The sequence below is a fragment of the Equus asinus genome, chromosome 24 (genome assembly GCF_041296235.1).
Source record: "Equus asinus isolate D_3611 breed Donkey chromosome 24, EquAss-T2T_v2, whole genome shotgun sequence".
In the NCBI taxonomy this organism is placed as follows: domain Eukaryota; kingdom Metazoa; phylum Chordata; class Mammalia; order Perissodactyla; family Equidae; genus Equus; species Equus asinus.
In genome coordinates, this window is record NC_091813.1 from 60,196,324 (window position 1) to 60,217,389 (window position 21,066).

General features: G+C 36.9%; 1 protein-coding gene across 1 annotated transcript; it reads left to right on the forward strand.

Moving 5' to 3' along the window:
* Positions 1-2,666: 2,666 nt before the first annotated feature.
* C24H6orf58 (chromosome 24 C6orf58 homolog) lies at positions 2,667-20,411 on the forward strand. Its single transcript, XM_014853485.3, is given in 6 exon segments — positions 2,667-2,967; positions 6,335-6,421; positions 7,798-7,982; positions 8,882-8,982; positions 17,229-17,467; positions 20,356-20,411. Coding segments are annotated over 6 exon segments (969 nt in total).
* The last annotated feature ends 655 nt before the right edge of the window (positions 20,412-21,066 follow it).

Consider the following 21,066-nt stretch of genomic DNA (forward strand, 5'->3'; position numbering starts at 1 on the left):
TATTTATGTGTATCTGGTCACAGTATCCCACTGATGACTGTACACATTGATAAATTTAATGTTACTTTAATTATTGAGATTTTATTATAGGTTTTAATATTTGTTAGGGAAAGTTTACTTTCATTACTTTTTCTATTATTTATAGAGTTTTTCTACTTTATTTTTTTTAATTTAAACTTAACTATACTGCTTCTAAAAATTCTGTTAATATTTCTCATTGTGATTGTGTTAAATTTATAAATTAACGTCTTGATAATTTTGAGTCTTCCGACCCAAGAACAGGCATGACTTAAACTTGTTGAATTTTATTTTTGATCCCTTATGAGTGTTCTTAAGTATTTTTTCCATATTTAACTAATGCCTTTAAATTTTACATAACAGTATTTTAAATTACATAGCAGTAATTTCCACCATTTCCCTTTTATATTATTAATATGTTTGGAAATTTGAATAATGAGTGATCAGAGGGCTATTGGGTAAATAAATTAACAGGAGAAGGGAGTAGAATCCTGCTGAGGGATGTTTAATCTGGATCATGCCAGGAATAAGCCATACCTGTGACCTACTATGAAACAGATGTTTTTAATGATGCTAATAATTGGGCTTTCCAAATGTGCTGCTGGAAATCGTTAGTGAGGCAATAATTTTCGCTATGTGTAAGTGAAACCCAAATAACAGTGGTTTATATAAGATAGAAAGTTGATTCCCTCTCAGGTAAAATGCGGATTTAAGGATTCAGGAATATCTCATGGCTCCACAGTTCTCCGGGACTCATATAACCTCCAGCTCTGCATTCTGCCATCCCCAAGATAGTATCATTGTCCTTAAGTGTCAAGACGGAATTTCAGCCGTCACATCCACAATCTAAGCCATGACATAGAGTAAGGGATGAGAAAGTGACATGTCCTCTTCTTTTAAGGGACATGGGGTACCATTTTCATTTATGTTACAGTGGCCAGCACTTAGTAACATGGTTGCTTGTGCACAGGATACTGGAAATGTAGCCTTGATTCTAGATGTCCATATTCCCAACTAAAATTCTAAGGAGGAAGGGGAGTTGAGAATTAACTAGGAGATTTTGCCAAAAAATAGGCTTGGTCTATTGGACATACAGGCATACTTCAACTTTTTTCCTTGCAACAGAAACTTCTATTAAGTGGATCATTCACATATTTTTCAGTACATCTTTACACATTACTATAAATCCTAGTATGCTAGACTTCTACTTATTTCATATTTTCTGTACATTAAAACTTTTTCTTAATGAGAAAGGAACACCCTAATATCATTGGTAACATATTTTGTAATCGTAATGTAGGCTAGGGAACACCTGGGAAGTTTCTGTAGACAGTATTTTATCTATAATATTATAGGCCATCCTAACCTATTCTTTAGGTTCTGACACAGAAGGAGTTCCAAAATTCAACTATTTTAATTCTTAGCCAACATATAAATTTTCTCCACAACCCCCCCACCCTCAACATTGGTTATATGGCCTCTGCATGGAGAAAGCTCAGCCCTTTTAAGAGTCCATTCCTTTATAAAAAATTATAATCATCAGGAATTTCTTTTTTATATTAGTTGAAACTTACACACCTGAAATTAGAGCCTATTAAAAACTTGGTCTTTTTCTCTAGAATCTAGAGATATATAATTCAGTATGGGAGCGAGCATTTTTCATATTCAATAAACATACTGAATAAATGTTTAAAAAGTTTTTGCTTAGCCTTCTGTGAAGATAACCTAATGGGTATGTGAAGGTTTTCCATCATGGGCCTATGTTGAAACGTTCTCTAGAAGTACTCACAAGACTCCGCATATCGTTATCCTCATGGCTAAGATGCTTTATAGTGTTGTAATAAGGATACACAACTGAACAGAAGTGAAAAGACACCTGCAGAGTCTGGAGGAACGCATGTGTAGATTTCCATGTGATTCTTTCTCCTATGAGAGGTCACACAGAGCATACATTCTCCCTAGTAACAAAAATGCAGCAACATGTGTGATGTTTCTGTCCAGGGATGCTCATTAAAGATGCAGTTCTCAAGCTGTTGACTGGGGGCTGGTCATGTGGGCATCCTTTGGTTTACTGGGGGCTGGCCATGTATGAAAATCTCAGACTCTACAAGGACAGCAGGTGTTTAGCATAAACCATATTGTTTGCACAGTCTAGGCACAGTGAATCTCCCTTGTCACTTGACTTTTGTTTGGGAACTTTAAGAGCCATGGGCCAACCTTGCCAGTGGACTCTTCCAATGATAGCTATCTCAAGCCTAGTTTGTAAACTCTTTTCTCCAAAGATAAGTAAATGCCGACATCTTTAAATTTCTAGATGAATAAGGTCAAGATATATGTGCAAGTGTGTACTTAATTTAGTAGGCATAAAAATACAATGTAAACATAAAGTGTTTAAAATAGTCACTAAACATTGCAATTTTCCATAGTCTTTTTCAACTGTCAGGTGAATAACAAACTATATTAATCACATTATTTAACAATGGAGGCACCCTATTTTTGCTGGCAAGGTATTTCCATCTTCACTCTCCTGTCCCCAGGAAAAAACACAAAGTTTTGATGTGTTGTGATAAGAGCAATACCATGACTTCTTCCTCCATTTCCCAATAAAAGCTCTGCCACAATCTCAATCCCCAGCCAGCTTTGGCACAATGGGTTTCCTTCCTCCTTGGGCCTGTGTACTAGTTGGTTGCTTTTCTGTTTCTTTAGCAGGAGACTCCAGTCTCTCAGACCTGTATCTCCCTCTGTGGGAGGAGAGTCCTGGTCAGTTCAGTGACTACAGGGTGGAGAATGGAAAGTACATTATTGATCCCTGGGTATACCCTGAGAGAATGGGGATGTATAAAATCCTACTGAACAAGACAGCCATTGATTTTGAAAGATTTGCACCAGAAACTAAAGACAACATTTTGTGGGTATTGCCTCTGCAGCATGGCTGGCAATATAGTACAGGTAAGAATGAATCTTGTTTTCATTTTAAGGATATACCTTAAATATAACGTGTAGTAATTGGGAAACGGGACTCTATGTGGACCATACTATGTTTTTGAAAATTGATTCTTTTCTTTTCCTCTCATAACCATTATTTTTCTATTTATTCTCCTTCTCCTCCATAAATCCTTCTCCTATGTGTTGCCTGTTTTCACTAGAAACTGCAGTGAGGCTTACAATATAGTTGCCAAACACAAAAAGATTTCATACCTAATCTATTGAACATTACTGAACTCTTACTAAGTGTCAGACTCTGTTTTAAGGACTGGGATGAACAAAACAGTCAAAAGGATATGCATTAAAAACAGAAGGTGTTGTCAAATTAGTTTAAATTTCTTGAAGTCCTAATTTTGATTACCTATACATGGAGATGGGAGTAACAGGCAAGGAGTGGTACCTTGTTCATGAGGATGTTTCTCTGCAAATGATTGATTCCTTTTAAACATAAAGTACATTCCAGTGTTTAGTTAGAAGATATGTTTGGGCCAAAGATTCATAGGTTAAAAGATAGTTTTGTTCTCGCTTATAGAAGCTCATGAAAGAGAAAGGTACCTCCTGCCCACTCCATACTGATAATACCGCCAAGAGGAAAATTTGTTCTGATCCGATGGAAAAAATGTAGGGAGGAGATTAAGATTTTTCTGAGGTCTGAGCAGGAGTCACATGCAAGAGCTCCTGAGGTTGGCAAGTCATCCGTTTTTGTCAGGGGATGTCTTGAGACTCAAATATATTACTATTTATCTGGCTTTCCTTGGAGTCAAAAAGACCATGGTCCAGGAGAAATCATTAGCATATGGTCCACTATGGGATGCACGCCGACCTCAGGTGACCTGGAGGCCTATGTTAGATGGAGGCTGGAGGAGCTGGTAGATTAATGTTCTTCTTACTCTTTCATTAGGTCCATAGGTTAGGATCAAGCCTGATTAAACTCACGTAGTGATGGGCTTATACGTATCCAGCACTTTCTAAGAGTAGTGGGGGTAAGGGCGTAAATAAGTATTTCAGACAGTTTGCCTGCTATCAAAGACCTTACAACACAATTGAAACTGGAAAGATAGCAGAAATTAAACAGAGAACAATAAATAAGTTTTGGATAAAAGCTAAAAGTGCAAAACAAGGGACAGAGTGAGTCAGCTGGAATAATCAGGAAAAATTGGATTTGAACTGAGGCTTGAAGTGTGGACAGAATTTCACTGGGGAAATCGAAACGAAATCTACTAGAGAATAAAAGAATGAACAAGAGTAGTGGTTCTCAGCCAAGTGGTTCTCTTGGCTGCACATTGAAAATAACTGCCTAGTTTTAATAAAAACTAATGCGTAGGTCTACCACCAGAAATTTTATAATGGTTAAATAATGTGGGAAATTAAACTAAAGGACAGAGACTGGAAACAGCACGGCACAGGGATATGTGATTGAGTGTAGGGTGTGTGTGTGTGTGTGTGTGTGTGTGTGTGTGTTAAAGGGACAGGAAAAGGAAGGGAAGATTCAGAGAGAGGGGCTGAGGGGAGGGAGTTGTGGGGATCAATGAAAGAGGAACAGATCAAATTAAAGCAGGATATTTACTGATATTCAAGAATTCACATTATTGGTATATTGGGTAAATTAAGCTTAGAGTTTGGGTCTAAAGTTTCAGGAGATATAAAACTTCTTTAAGCTCTTGAACAAGTATGATTTTACAAAAAGATTTTTCATCAGGTTTTTTGGTTTAGGTGGATTAAAATAAGGTGTTGGTGTCACTGGGCCAAGCTCAGATACTCTGGAGATAATGCAGTTCTGACATGAGGAATCTGCATGAGTGAATGTCCATGGTGAAGGCTATAAAGATTCTTCAAAGGGAGAAATGACAGGACATGGATTCAGATTGGGTACAGAAGAAAAGAATGAGCTCAGGATGCTGAAATGAAAGAATGCAAAATATTATGCCTTTAATGGAAAAGACATATTCAACCTTGTGTGGATATCAAGATTAGTACACAATTTCAGGCATGTTCAGTTGGAGATGAGAAGGGATTAAACAGGACATATGCTCAACTGGGTGTTCAGGGCTGAAGAATAATTGTTACCCACATTAAGGTGCTATTTGGAGGTGTCATACAGGCTGAACTCTTTGAGGGAGTAAGTGAAATCAAAAAGAGATGGAGTAACGGAAAGAGGAGTTGGAAGAACCCCCAAAGGAAATGAAAGAGTAGAAACAGAGGAGGAGTGTTTTACAGACTTATCTTTAACTCTAATTTAGCAGTCTGAGGAATAGTCAATTAGGCAAATTCACACTTCTAATACTCACACAGGTAAAATAGCATTAACAAATTCTTATCAATCATTGCTTTGAGAATGATCAGGTTAAAGAAAGCTGAGAGGTAAGGAATAACTAATTGAAAAAGAAAAGAACTGAAGATAGGAATGGAAGATGAGGGTAGCTAGCAAAAGGAAAGAATGAAGATGGTGAAATTGTAGAGAAACAGAAGGAAAAGAAGGTGAGCACACAAGAGAAGGGGTAGAAACTAAAGCAGAAGATGCAACACATTGGTCAGCAGAGGCAAGAAGGCAAGGGAGCAGTAGGAAAAGTAAATGAGAACGAGTCCTTGACTTACTTATGTGGAAACTAGGGAAAAGAAGTGAGCAGGCATGGAGAGAGTAAGCTTGTAGGTGAGTAAGGTAAAAAATGAACAAAGCAAAACAAAACCAAACAAAGGGGACAGAAAGTATGACAGACAATCATAAGGGTGAACAAAGGATAGGCAAGGGAGGTGGGAAAATCACACAAAAACATGAAAAATCAGAAAGGGAGATTGAGAAAATATCAGTTGTCATTTGGTGAGGAAAAGGACTATATTCATTGGCAGAAACACTTTTCATGCTTTTTCTCACTTGATGCAACAACCTTATGATGCAGTTAATATTATTATCCCCATTTTATAGAAATGAAAACTGAGGTATAAGTGGTAAGTTATTTAGCAAAGGTCCAGCTAGTAAATGATGGGACAGGAGTGTGGTTTGACTCTAGGCCTCTTTCAAGGGGTTTGCATATTGCCTCCCTAATGTTGTAGGGGAGGAGAGAAGGAAGTAGAAAAAAGCATAATTACAAAAGCAGATAATATTCAAGACAGATAATTCAAAAGTAGAAAATAGTGGTGATGTTAGAGAAAGGAGAAAAAATTGGTTCAGAGATGGAAAATCAAGGATGAAGAGTGATGGGAAGATAAACACAGGTCATCAGAAGATAACTGTTTGTGCATCTTTGCAAACAAAGTGCACCTAGTTAAGTGACAATTATAACCAGTTTCAAAATGTGCCTAAGAAGTAATCCGTGCATCCTCTCTCTTCTAGACAGATTAGCTGCTCCCAGCAAAAGGACGGACTGTGGCTATGAATCTGGAGATCGTTTGTGCATCTCTGTGGATAGTTGGTGGGCTGGTAGGTTCATTTAAATAGCGAAGTAGGTAATAACCATTCCCTAAAGAAAGTATTCAACCTAAAATCTTAGGGACAGGGACAAAACAAAAGCAGTGCTATTCCTTTGTATAAATGAATCTACTTCATCATGTATCTTGTAGCCTTTATGTCAGGTTCTAGGATTTAACAGCCACAGTGTCAATAATGATTCCTTCGGACATAGTAAGCTTTTCACAGAAGGACTGACACAAGGAACTGCAAAGGACAATGCACTGGCAGTTAGGTCAGAGGTCCCCCTAGTGACGAGGAGTCTCCAGGATGAGAAAGGATGAGAAATGAGAGAATAGGAAAATAATACTGTTTCTCATTTAACTTTTAAACCCATAAACATGCCACAGAAAAATCTACCACAAATCATTTTATCAATCAGTAATCTAAGGCTTCAGTCAAATATTTAATACTAAAGTCATCAAAAAATATTTTGTAATTCTTTAATTTTATTTTGAGTTTTCTAATGAAGTTAATTTATGTACAATTTCTTAGAGATATTTCCCAATACTCAGAAACAAGACCACATTAAATTTCACTTTCTCTGAGTGACACACACACATCGGTTCTTTTCAAAGTCATGGCCACAATCTGGAATTCAGGCTTCTTTACCACTAGGTTGACTTAGTAGTTTGGAGTATCAGCCTGCTACAGTGGGGCATGGAACTGCATTAAAAAGTGCATGCTTATGATGAAAAATATTCTGCGTCACCAGTGGGAACCTCTATAAGCTTTATAGCCAACCATATTATAATGTCTAAATCTGTTGGAATAGGTTATACTTGGAGAAATAAAACTCTTAATTCATTGTCAGTTTAATTATCCAAAGATTCATTGTCAAAACTTATCCAACAATTTTGCTTTAAGAACCTAATAGAAGACAAGGACTTTGTGCTATCGTGTTGCACATTAGACTTGGTTAGATAAAATATAAAACATCTATACTATAACTGCATTAAAATATTTTAGAAAAAAAGTCACATTTCGTGGTAAAACCTCTGTTAGAGGTGTTGTAGCATTCTGTGCACAAGTAGATGCCTTTCTTTCTTTTTTACCTAAGGCTTTAAAAAAATGAACATTACCAAATCTTTTAATACACCTTTTGTTTTAAAATATTATAGGCAACCACTTTAACCCACATTTATTTATGATTATAGGGTAATTAACAGAAACATGTTAAAGTTATGGATATGATCCTTAGGGAGATTTTCAGTTTTTTTACAGTGACTTTTTTTTTCATATATGTCTGGATCTATGAGTTTTTGCTTAAAGATTTACAGATTACTTAAGGATATCCTCTAACACATTTATAAGTACTTGTGGTAATAATAAGTATTTTGTTCTTACAGATATAAATTACTTCCTAAGTGCAATACCCTTCCTTGCTGCGGTTGATTCTGGCATAATGGGGATATCATCAGACCAAGTCGTGCTTTTGCCACCACCCAAAGATCAGACAGAATTCTGTCTTAATGTTTCTAGTTGTTGGTCATCCTTCACTGGGGCAATGAGAACGTGGAATGTCTTTTATCAGGTTCCTTTTTTAAGTTTTGTAATTTATTCTCTTAGGAGATGGTACAAGAATTTTTTTTTGGATAATGTTTTTTGTCTAGGTTTTTGTGAGTATTATATTTTTTCCCGTGTATAAAAGTGTAAATTTTTAGGCAAGCTATATTAATATTATTACATTGCAGCATGTCATTAACACCCTCTAAACCAATGCAGAATTAACAAAAAATCTATTTACTCATCTCACCCTAAATAAACAATACATGAATGTGAGAGTGCACAGGATATCTTACTGAATGAAGAGATTAATCTTGTTAATTGAAACTTCTTGTCAACTGAGGGATAAATCTTGAGAGAGATATGATTATAAAATTCATTTTAGAACAGTCGATTAACTTATTTCAACTGAATTAATAAATCACCACTAATAGAACTAATCAATTATTTGGCCATCAAAACCAAATATTCAATGACCAAAATAAAATACATTTGTTAAGTACAGACATAGACCAAGATCAATGCTGGAAAGATTGGTAGATTATTAGTTTATTATTTTAGATATGATTAAATTAAATATTCTAATAATTGTCCCCTTTCCTTAATCTTTTGTGGTAACTTCAACTATGGTAGCAGAAAGACAAAAGACAAACAAAAAATAAAGTCCTCCTGGCCAGTATAAAATATTGACTGTTTGGAAAATACTTGTTCATTTCTTATAAATGCATTCAATATCAGTACTGCTACTAATTATTATAGTCTTTACAGAGCATTAGTCACTAACAGCTTACACAAATTAATTCTCGGAAACAAAATTCTCCTTTCAGGTAGAATATTGCTAAGTTGTAAATGTGAACAAGATTAAACTGTAGAGAGAGGAACTGTGATATCCCTCAAATATGAATCAATTTCTCCTCTTTATGACAGCGTTTGCAGTCATCTTCTCAGAGCTTTTCTAAACTGTTGAAGTACTGATGGGCTGCACATGTCTCATCTTTAGAAGATGCTGATGGACTTTTTGAAGATAAGTAAGAATGGATCCCAAATCATTTTTTTTTTTTAAAGATTTTATTATTTCCTTTTTCTCCCCAAAGCACCCCGGTACATAGTTGTATATTCTTCGTTGTGGGTTCTTCTAGTTGTGGCATGTGGGACGCTGCCTCAGCGTGGTCTGATGAGCAGTGCCAGGTCCACGCCCAGGATTCGAACCAACGAAACACTGGGCTGCCTGCAGCGGAGCGCGTGAACTTAACCACTCGGCCACGGGGCCAGCCCTCAAATCATTTCTATTTAACATGGCAAATGATTTTTAGTCTTATTTATGCCTTTTCATTTTTCTTCTAAAGTGACTGTCAATTTTCCTATTAAATAATATATCTAATCATTGAGGATTTTAATGATGAGGTGTAAATATTTTCTTGTGATCAGGCTTAAAGTGCTTTATGAAGAAAGGGCAAAAATTTGAGAAAAAACATCTTGCACCAACCACCCAACTAACCAGCTAACCAACAAGTAAAACATAAACCAGTTCCTCTCTATTAAAAAAAGAGAGAAAATACATTATCTTCATTGTTTTGGTCACAGACACATAATATGGTAGCTATATACTTGGGGAAAAATCAGCTAGCATCAGGATTAGAATGCAAAATAGCCTAGAAGATTATCAAGTCACTCCACTCGTACACCTAGAAGTATAATACACCTAGCTGTGAAAATATAAGAAGGATTTGTGTTTAGATGTGAATGACACTGTGTGTTAGTCAGGTTTCTCCAGAGAAATAGAGCCAATAGGAGATAGATAGATAGATGGATGGATTTATTATAAGGAATTGGCTCCTATGACTATGGAGGCTGCAAGTCAATAATCTACAGAGCTGATGTCCTGTTCAAGTTCAAAGCCCAGCAGCTGCTGTAGAACCAGGAAGAGCCTATATCCCAGGTTTTTTCTTTTTTTTTTAAAGATCTGTGCTTTTTTTTTTTTTGGTGAGGAAATTTGGCCCTGAGTTAACAGCTGTTGCCAATCTTCCTCTTTTTGCTTGAGGAAGATTGCCACTGAGCTAACATCTATGTCAATCTTCCTCTATTTCTTATGTGGGATGCTGCCACAGCATGCCACAGCAAGCCACCATGGCTTGGTGAGCAATGTGTAGGTCCACAGCTGTGATCTCAACCCGTGAACCCCAGGCCGATGAAGTGGAGCATGCAAACTCAACCACTACACCACTGAGCTGACCATACATCCCAGTTTGAAGGCCATCAGCTAGAAGAATTCTCTCTTACTCAGGGCAAGATTAGCTTTTTGTTCTACTCAGGTCTTCAACTGATTGAATGAGGTCCATCCACATTATGAAGGGCAAACTGCTTTACTCAGTCTACTGATTTAAATGTTAATCTCTTCCAAAAACACCCTACAGAGACACCACAAACAATGTTTGACCAAATATCTGGGCATCCTATGGTCTAGTCAAGTTGGCACATAATATCAACCATCACAGACCCTATCCAAGGGGTGGAGTCAACCACGTAGAGTGAGGTATGGGGTAGAAATCTGGGTACGGTGAAAAACAGGAACAAAAAAAATAGGGCTCATTGGTATTGTACAAGTAAATTTGTAAATTCAGCAGAAATGTTTGAGTATCTCATATTTCATTGGTTGTTGTTTCTCCAACTGACTCCACCATCCAGTAAGGTAAATAAATCACCTGATTAGCAGATTCTCAGTATGTTTCCTCCTCTACCTATTGGTATGGCTTCTACAACTAGGTATTAACATGGGCAATGGAGGAGTTCTTTCTCTTAGCAGTGCCAGTGATATGATTTGGGTCAGCAGCCATCACAACAGTTGTAACTCAACTGCTCTTTCTAGTCTGATGACAGGAAACAGGAATGAGATTATCAGATGAGGCTTTCAAACTGGGATTGTCAACCTCAAGATTTGACGGGTAGCAAACCATCTTCCTAGATTGCTTTTTTCTTTTACAGGTTTTTCAGGTTCATATACAAAAGTAAATCACAGGAAATTGCAATTTTCTGTATATGAAACATAAGAGTACTTTAGTTAAGGAGATTGAAGAATTTTTTTTCTTAAAGATATGTTTCCTTTTCCTTGTGAACTTAGACTTTTAAGTGTATTGTATTTGTTCCTATTTATATAACGAAACTGCTTTTGAAAGAAATATGTTTTTAACAGCCCAAATTTATTTAAAAATTGCTCCAAAATACAAACCATATGAATTTTTTATTGAATAAGTTTAAATCTATGTATGACTATTTTGATCACAAACATATAAATTTTTTAAAAATCAATTTTCTGATATTACTAGAAGCACTTTCCTTACTAATTATAACAACACCTGTTTTTTATTAACTTTATTTTATTTTGTGAAATTCTATCTTTCTAATTTGACCTTTCACTTAGGTGTCAATGAATGACCCTCTTAAGTGAATTTTTTAAATAGCCACCATTTCTTAAGTACAATAAGTAAAAGAAATTTCATTAAGTATTTTAATATAATATCTCACTTCAAAATAACTCCTTTTCACAGATCATGAATATGCAACTGAGCTATTTAGTAACTTGCTAAAAATCTTATAGTTAGTGAATGGCAGGGCTAGTATATAAAAACCCTGTGACTCCATAGCCCGTCCTCCTATCTTGTATGTTGTATTGCCTGCAGTGTGTGGCCTGCAAACTAGTTTTCAGAGATCAATATCTACCAAGATTCTTCTTCCTTTCTTAAAAGATATTAAAACTTATTAAACAATAAAAAATATGCTTCCTCTTTTTGGGGCTGGCCCAGTGGCCTGTTGGTTCAATTTGGTGCACTCCACTTTGCCAGCCTGGGTTCAGTTCTCAGGTGCGAACCTACACTACTTGTCAGTGGCCACGCTGTGGCAGCAACCCACCTACAAAGCAGAGGAAGACTGGCAACAGATGTTAGCTCAGGGTGAATCTTCCTCCTCAGAAAAAAAAATGTCCTTCCACTTTTCACTGTATAATGAAGCAGAAACAAATGAGGCAGAAATAAAAGATAAGATTCACTTCCTTTTATGAAGAATCTTTCACTGGAGGAGAAATGAGCCACAGATGCAATCACTTAACTGAACAAAATGCCCATTCACGTCTCTTCTCCCTCCCTCTCACTGGAGACTGTGAGCAGGACATCCTCGCCCTAGGAGTCCAGAGCTGTTGATAGACAGTCCTAGAGACTTCCTGAAGATGCTGGTATTTCTACTTCAGGAACTCTTCAGAAGTTCTTTCTTTCTTCCATCCTTCCTTCCTTCTTTTCCTTCCTTCCTTCTTTCCTTCATCTTTTTTTTTTATATACTGAATTCAGGTGTACTTTCTTATTTTTTATTTCAGATTATTTTTAGTTTGTATATTATCTATTTCTTATAAGTCAACTGTTTAAATCATTTTTAAAGAGTCAAATGGTTCTATGAGATTTTTGCCATCCCTCCCACCAAAAATAAATAAAACAGCTGTATCTAAAGAGAATGCCATATGACCCCTTGTTCCTGGTTACTTTGATATTAGCTACTGTATTTCTAAAATAGATTCCTATAGCACATTGATTTTCAGCTTTAGGTACTATCCTTTGTATCACTACTGTATAAAATTGCTATTTAGCTCACCTCACCCCAACCTCACACATTCTTCCCACCTCTTGTTTTCTCTGTGTAGTTGTTTAGTGATTTTGTTAGGTCAATATTCAATGCTTACATTATTTTAATTATTATCACTATTCACATCTTGGGTATGTGCAAACTGATTGCTTTCACTTTTGCTCATCCCTTATTCCTCTTAGAGGTAATCGTTGTTCTGCATTTTGTGTTTGCTTTCCGTAGCACATAACACTAATTACTTCAATTCTTTGGTGAACCGGGAAAGTTTCCTCTCAAGATGTTCAAAAGCATCAAGAATGGTATCAATTTCTTCTGGAGAGATTTCTTTAAGAGCTGTTGACTTGTTCTAAATTGCCCCTGGTAGCCAGATATGATCCTCAGGTCTCTACTACCCCCCTGAGGATTTCCTTTGCCTCTTTTTTTGTGTTGAATCACTTATTTCTAGTAACCCATCAATTTCCATTTCGTGGATTGCTTTGTTAGGACTTACATGCCAATGCATTTAGAACAGTTGTAAGAGAAAAAAATTTGTAGGTAATTTGCATATCTTAAAATATCTTTATTTCATCATAATTTTTGGCTGAGGCTTTGGGGGGGGTGAGTATAAAAATCTACACTGGTAATAGTTAAGATGTTTGAAGGCATATCTCCAGTAAGTATTAGCTTCACTTTTGCTGCTGAGAAGTCTAAAACCAGTCTAATTCCTGATCTTTTGTGTGTAACCCATTTCTCATTCTTTTTCTGTTTTTTTGTTTCAGTCTGTTATTTTGTTTTGGTATCTCTTATCCATGGTAGAGGTTTTCCTCAGGTATTTGGCAATACCCAGATGTCTACTCATATTTAAAGTGGACCACTTAGTAGTTCTGAGTGTGTGGATGGAGCTTTTTTGCTACGAACACTCCCTTAGGATGATCTTGCTGGAGTGTTTAACTGGAGATGCTAAGTATTAACAACTGTGTCTTTTCTCTTGAGTCTCGCAGTTCTCCAAAGGAGACTCTTTGGTCACCTGCTTCAAAAGTGAAGGCCTAGCTGCTGGTATTCTTTCAGCCCAAAGAGGGAAGGAAGGAGGGAGAGGAATGGGGGATCTTAGTATTCAGTGTATTGTATTCACTTATACTCCCTGTTTCAATATGATGTTCCTGCCTTCAACTGTGACTAGATTACCCGGGTTAGGGACATTCTGCTCTACCTTTTTGAGTGTGAGAAGTGGTAGTTATCCACTATGTGGAGTCCAGGAGTGAATCTTTGTATATGACTGCTTCTTGCATATGACAGACTTTCAAACCATCACCTTGATTTTATCAACTTCCCTTCATCCAAAGGGTTCCACTCAGTCTTGATTTTGGAGACTTTCGACAAATTACATTAGCATTATTTCTCAGTTTCCCTCTCTTGCTGTTTAGGATTCAGTTTTATGACTATTTTAAATCTTCTTTAATTTGTTCTATTTGATTTCCAGCTTCTAAAATTTTGTTATTCCAGATTCCCCTCCTGTTCTTCCAATCCTCTGAATTTATTCATTGCTACTATCATTTTAATGGGGATTTTGCAGCTGGTAGCAAAGTTTATGCATTTATAAAAATAAACGTTTTTACTCAAAAATCCTGCTGTTTCTTTAATTGAGATAATTTCCTTTGTTCTTTATTTAATTGAGATATTTTCCTTCTGTTGTTTCTTTCAATAGGTTATTTCCATGTGGTCTGTTTATATTATAGATAAATTTATAAATTGATTCACTATTAGCTGAGTTTAAGAAGAAAAGTTTTCTATCAATTCATCTCACTAGAAACTTTGAAAATAGGACCCCAGCCACATAGAATTCTTCTGACACCTTACACTGATGGAAGGTGAATCTCTTAAGGATTATTAAGATGGAGGATTTCAAATGCCTGTTTATGTTCCCTCTGATATGTCCAGTTCTAAAATTCATTTGAGAGGCTCTAGGCTATCGATTGTTCCTTGAAATAAAGTAATGATGTAGAAGTTAAGATCTTGTGCTTTGGGGTCAAACAAATTTGATTCTATTTTGACCTGGGCATCCAAACAGGGATAAAATCAGTTTTCTCATCTTTAAACCTGTAATAACAATAGTACCTACTACATCTGGTAATTTGGGGGATTAATTGAGAAATCCATGCATCATGCTTAACACAACCTGGTACATGAGAAGTGTTCCATATAAAGTGACTGTTCTCATCATGACAAGAGGCGGTAGAGGGCAGTGGTAAAGAACATCTGGCTTTAAAGCCAGATGGCCAAGGTTTAAATCCTGGTTCTGCAATTAATTAAGTGTGTGGCCCCACATTTCCTCGAGGTTTTTCTCTTGAGAATGTGAGGCACAATCAACAATCACTAGACCTCAGTGTCATATGACAGTAATCATTTATTGCTCATATGTCAGAGGTCTAGCTGGCCAGTTCTGATCTTTTCTGGGCTTATCTCATGTTGGCTGATTTTGGTTGGTCACACAGGGATCAGTGGGGAAGCTCAGCTCTGCTCCACTTGTCTCTTCTTCTCTGTTATGCAAGCCCGGGTGTTTACCACAGTGATGACAGAATGAGAAGAGGGAGAAACCAAATTGTGAAAATGCATTTCTAGCTAATGCTGTGCCAAGTCTGTTAATATCCTACTGACCAAATCAAATCAGATGGCTAAGCCAGGAGCAGGAAATTATACGTATTCCCCTCTCCCCTTTACCCACTGTAGCAGAGAAATTACCATCAAATTACATGTCAAAAACCAGGGACGTAGAGAGTACTGAAAAATTTGGTCCACGTTTGCAATCCAGACTATAGTCTGGGGAACTTCCTTAAATCCCATGTGTTACTTTCTTTAAGTAAAAAAATACACAAAGGGTTATTTATCTTCGTAAGTCAATACTGAAGTAGTATTGACAATACTGTAGTCTATAAATACTTAATTAAAATTCTGTGGTCCTGGATCCTATGATTGGCTGGTGCATGTATATCTATGTTTTAAACTAAAATGAGCCTTTTGAGGTGTGTTATCTTTTTACTTGACTACTTCTTAACTGACTTATTAGATGAATCATCCAATAACACACCCAATTGAATCATTTCAAAGACTTCCATTGAATTTCACTCCTGCTCATATGCCTTCTGTGTCTCAAACTGGTGCCCTCATCTCTTTCCTCCTCAAACTAGTGTTGCTGACTCCCTTGTAATTTGTTTAATCCACTGTTGCTAGGGCTTTGTGGCCATTGCTCAAAATCCTCATGAATTCACATTTCCTTGTATCCTTACTTCACAGTCAGCTGGGATGAGACTAAAGATAATCAAATGTGAATACAAAACAAACTCTTCTCTCAAGGGTCCACTGTACCCACTCTTCGACTTATGGCTATTGGAGGCAGAAAGATGCCCAGGGGCCTGGGAGCCACACACAGCAGGTTTTCTCCTCTGGTTGTGTTACAGTTTACTTAACATTGACAAACATAATACAAGTATTTTCTGTTTTATGATCCCTACATATGTGCTATGGAAACAGAGAAATCAGAAAATAATGTAATTTCTAGAAATTTGAATATAATCTAAAGAGAAAATAAACTTTTAAATATATGAATGATATAGTGCTTTGAGAATATAGAAGAGGAAGACATAGTTAATTCCACCTCAGGTGGGCCGGAAAATCTTGTGAAGGAGGTGACAACTATGTGAGACTTGAAAGGGAATGTAGCTGGTGAACAAAGCAGGGAATAACAATGCTTCAGGGGGAACAGTCTGTTCAAAAACTTCAAGTTGTTGGAGCTGACCCTGTGGCCTAGTGGTTAAGTTCAGCACACTCGGCTTCAGCAGCTTGGGTTCGTTTCCTGAGTGTGGACCCACACTACTCATCAGTGGCCATGCTGTGGCAGCAACCCACTTACAAAAATAGAGGAAGATTGACGTGGATGTTACCTCAAGGCGAATCTTCCTCAAGCAAAAAGAGGAAGATTGGCAACAGATGTTAGCTCAGGGTAAATCTTCCCAAGCAAAAGAAAACCCCCCAAAAACCCCCGCAAGTTGTTCAGCATGCTTAGACAGTGGATGGGTACAGGAGCTGTGAATTATGTAGTTATAAAACTATTTACTACACCCTTAATCTTTCTACTGTAATAATTTGTTCTCCAAATAGATGAGAGAATTTGGCTTCCTGGCAGCCTTCCTCCCGTAGAAAAAATTCATGTATTTAGAAAATCAGACAAGAAATCAGACATCTATGTTTCTAGGATGCTCAATGTTTTAGGAACCTCTGACTTCAAGAAGTCAACAGTTTTACAAAAGATGTTATAGTCTAGCAAAAATTTTGTCTTGGAAACTTTGATTTTTATCTGTACATTCCTAAAGAGTATTACTTAGTCATGGTCTAACATCTGGTTATTATATGATATTCAAGTATAAGGTGTCTTGGTAAAAGAGATAAAAACTCAAAATAAAATGCAAGCAACTTACGAGATGGTTCTTTCTAAATTTAAAATTTTAATTACCCATATTCATATTCTCAAAGGTAGGAGCTCAAGCTATCACATTTTAAAACTAAGAACAGCATTCTTAGTCTGTTGGCAGATGATGATCTTTTCTAGAGAGCAGTGAGGCTGAAATTCTGAGTGGACTAATTATAATTGTACATGTTTCCACTTGTTTTTTAGGTTAGAATATTATTCTAAACCTGAAGCAGAGTTTGGAAGAAGTTGGGCTGTGGCTGTCTACTATATAGCTGCATCTCGCTTTCCTACAACCTTGACTAAAGTGTATCAATTCAAGGAGGGCCTGCCACCACGACTTCTTGTTAGTGGGGATAAAGCCCCGTTCATCAGAGACTTTACTGACTTACAGAACATAGTCCTGTTTGGTATAAATCTTCTTTACAAAATAAATGAGTCTACAGGTAAGCCTTATAAACAATAACTTAAAGAAAATCAGTATTATATTCAATAGACAAAGGAAAATATAATGATACCAGAGATGTATATCGTCACAACACACACTCTCAAAGAAAGCCATGATTTCCTATGGGCATCTATCCTATACGTTTGCTCCTTCCACTCATGGCTTGTCCTTTCTCATGAGTCCTTATTGACCCATGAATCCACCAGACTACCTCAAATCCACTTTTTTCATCAGCAAACTCAGATATAGTCTTTTGTTGTTGTTCTTGTAGTGTCCTTTTTTTTTTTTCCACCTTAATATCAGTTATACATTTAGAACAAATATAGGAATCTCAAAAGAAAACCTGCCATGATTAATGGGAAATCTAGCAAATTAACTTACGTAAGCTTCCTCCATCCAGCCTTACTAGTCATGGAAGAAGTATTCTGCTCCAGAACCTCAGCTGTGAGATTTCCTGACAGAGTGAAAAACAGAAGGAATCTATAATTGCAAATTTGAGTGACCACATCATCCCAATTTTCCAGATATTCTCTTATGCAGTGAATCAAAGTTAAACTATGATTAACATATTTGTATTTCTAAAACCCAAAAGATGAAGCTGAAAGATATAAAAGCTAAGTAAACATAAGTAAATTAAATTTACGGTTTAGAAATCTTATTGGCATTAGTTAGAATAACAAATAAACCCAAACATTTTAGAGGCTTCATGCAATTGAAGTTTCCTCTTGCTCCAGTTCTGGGGCAGTGTTCTCAGTCAGTGGGAGTGTTCCTTCACACAGTGAGTAGCAGACTGAAGATCCTTCCATTTGTGGTCCTTCCAGGCCCTGACCTCTATATTATCTACATCTCACCAGCAGAAATATAGCATTTGGAGAAGGCCTGGACATTTCTATCATTTTATCTCATACTCTATTGGTATGAAATAGTCACGTTGTTTCATGTCTGGATGCAAGGGGCTAGGGAATTCAGCTGTTGCCTGAGAACCACTTTTGTGTGACAAATTTACACTGTGAAAGGAGAAGCATGAATTTTGGTAGTCACCTAGCTATATCTGCCAAATTATGACATAGTATAATTGCATTCTAGGCCTGGACTGTATAAGCTGGCTCTTTCCTGTTAGGATGAAAACATGAGGCACTGCATGCAGAGTTAGAAGCTGTTTCCTTGTAGGCTTGGAAGTGCCATACTGCAATATTTTATTACAATATCCAATCTTACTGGAATTTAGCTTTAGATTTAAACATATGATTTTGGGCTGCTATCACAAGAAAAAAATAGGAGATTGAAACTTGAAAACTACTGATGAAAAAAAGAAGTGAGCCTTGATATCACAATAGCTTACATGTCATATAATGGGGCATTTATTGTTATCTAGCCATTATTCTCATGGCCAACCACTCTCCATGCTCCTATTGACACTCAGAATTCAGTCATAGTACCAAAGTCCTTGGAATTTTCAAATAAGCAGAGAATAGGGAAAACAGAGGTATTGAAAACAAAACATTAGTAAAAAACAAATAATGATATCCAAAATGAGCATTTTTAGTTGATATTCAATAGAAATACATACACACACTTACAAAATCCTTTTAAAGTATCGTTTAGCTACTTTTTAGTCTCTAAAAGTATTTTATGTTGCTTTTCACAAGAAACGTGAGTTAAATTCTTTGAATATACAAATAAAATTAACCTTTTAAGGATTCAAGATAGCTTTTCATTTTTAATTATGTAAAATTTTCAACTACTTCTCCCTCTATAGTAGTGTGAAGTTTTAATCCTCGACTACACAAATTCTAATAGTAGAGAGCTCATATTAAAGTTGAGAAATAGTTTTAGGTAATAAATAACTAATAGGAAAAGAAAGCTTGCCTAGATTTTATGTTGTTTACATGGGTGATATTAAAATAAACAATGGAGACTGAGGGAAGTTTCAACACTTCAGAAGCTGGATGATTCATGTTAATATAATTCAAAGTACTTTAAAAAATTATTAAATTTCATGATTCAAGGCTGAGGTCAGTTGCCCCCTTGCTATCCTCAATCTTACCAAAAAGGTCTTCATCACTTCCTCCTCGGATGCAGTCTTTGTCACCTCCTCCTTTCTTTGAATGGGGACAGATGTTTGCTGAAGTGTGATGTGTGAAGAGGTGGAAGGAAATGAGCTTGTGCCTCTCCACAGCTTTAATTCAGATGGCACCATAGGAGGCTCCTGAATTCACCTCCTTCCACAAACATACCATATCTACAGCTACATATGGAACAGTTCCTTCTGACAGAAATTCAGAAACTAGCTGAGTGACCCCTACACATCCAGTGAATGAGAAAAAAACTCACATTGAAACAGGAAAGAGAAGCTGTGACACGATCTTGCCATCATGCTCACACCACCCCATCCTGGTGTGGCAACACACAACTTGGAGGGATCTCACAACTCCCAGCTTCTCCCAGGAGTGAAAGGTTTGGACCCCACATCTAGCAGTCCAACTTTTAAAATTTCCACCTGAGAGATGGTCCCTGAAAACACCTGGCTTCGAAAGCCAACAGGGTTTGCATCCATAAGACCCAAAAGACTAAAGTGAACTAAGAGACATTTATTAAAGAGCTTGGGCCAACTCACTATGGCAAACTCCACTGGACCCAAAGTAGAGGCAACAGATTGAAACATGCCCAGTCTTTTCATGAAAGAGGCCTATCTGCTTATCTTAATGTTACAGACCTAGGGACAGTCTTCTAATTTAACATATATCAAGTGGCTGACTGCAAAACTCTCCAGAGACTGGGGACCCAGTGGGTGCCATCTCCACTCCTTCCCTCTGCCTTGCTCCAGGTTGCCAGTATCTCTTGGAAAGGAGCCTGTGCACAGATCTGGTTCCCTGTTTTTTGCAGCTGCTGCCCAGGAGATACCACTCGATCACCCGGCTCTAATGGCTAGTGGAGCTTAAGTTTATGGGTTCCACAGGACTATAACTAACAAAAGCTGCTGCCTGAAGATCCAGCTTACAATTAGCTTGCATCTAGGTTCTAACTGAGATCCTCCTCTTTGGGACACTGACAGGTCTTGGTACACCCTCAACTACTGAGAGCCACTAAGAACAAAGAAAGCTGCTTGGAAAATCATAAAGGATTGAGAAACAACAAAGAGCTAGGACAGATTAAACAATAAGATTCATCTCCTACACAAGTCCACTCCTTCAAGACTGGGAGAGGTGGCTGTTTTACCTAATGCATAGAAATAAACACAAAGAGTCAAGGAAAATGAAGAAACAAAGGAATATGTTCCAAATGAAAGAACAAGATAATACCTCAGAAAAAGATCTTAATGAAACAGAGATAAGTGGTTTACTTGAAAGAGAGTTCAAAATAAAGGTCCTAAAGATGCTCACTGAAGTCAGGAGAACAATGCATGAACAAAGTGAAAATTTCAACACAGAGATAGAAAATATAAGAAAGTAGCAAATAGAAATCACAGAGCTCAAGAATACAATAACCCAGCTGAAAAATTCAACAGAAGGATCAACAGCAGACAATTGAAACAGAAGAAAGGATCAGTGAACTCAAAGACAGAGCAGTGGGATTCATCAAGTTAGATGAGCAAAA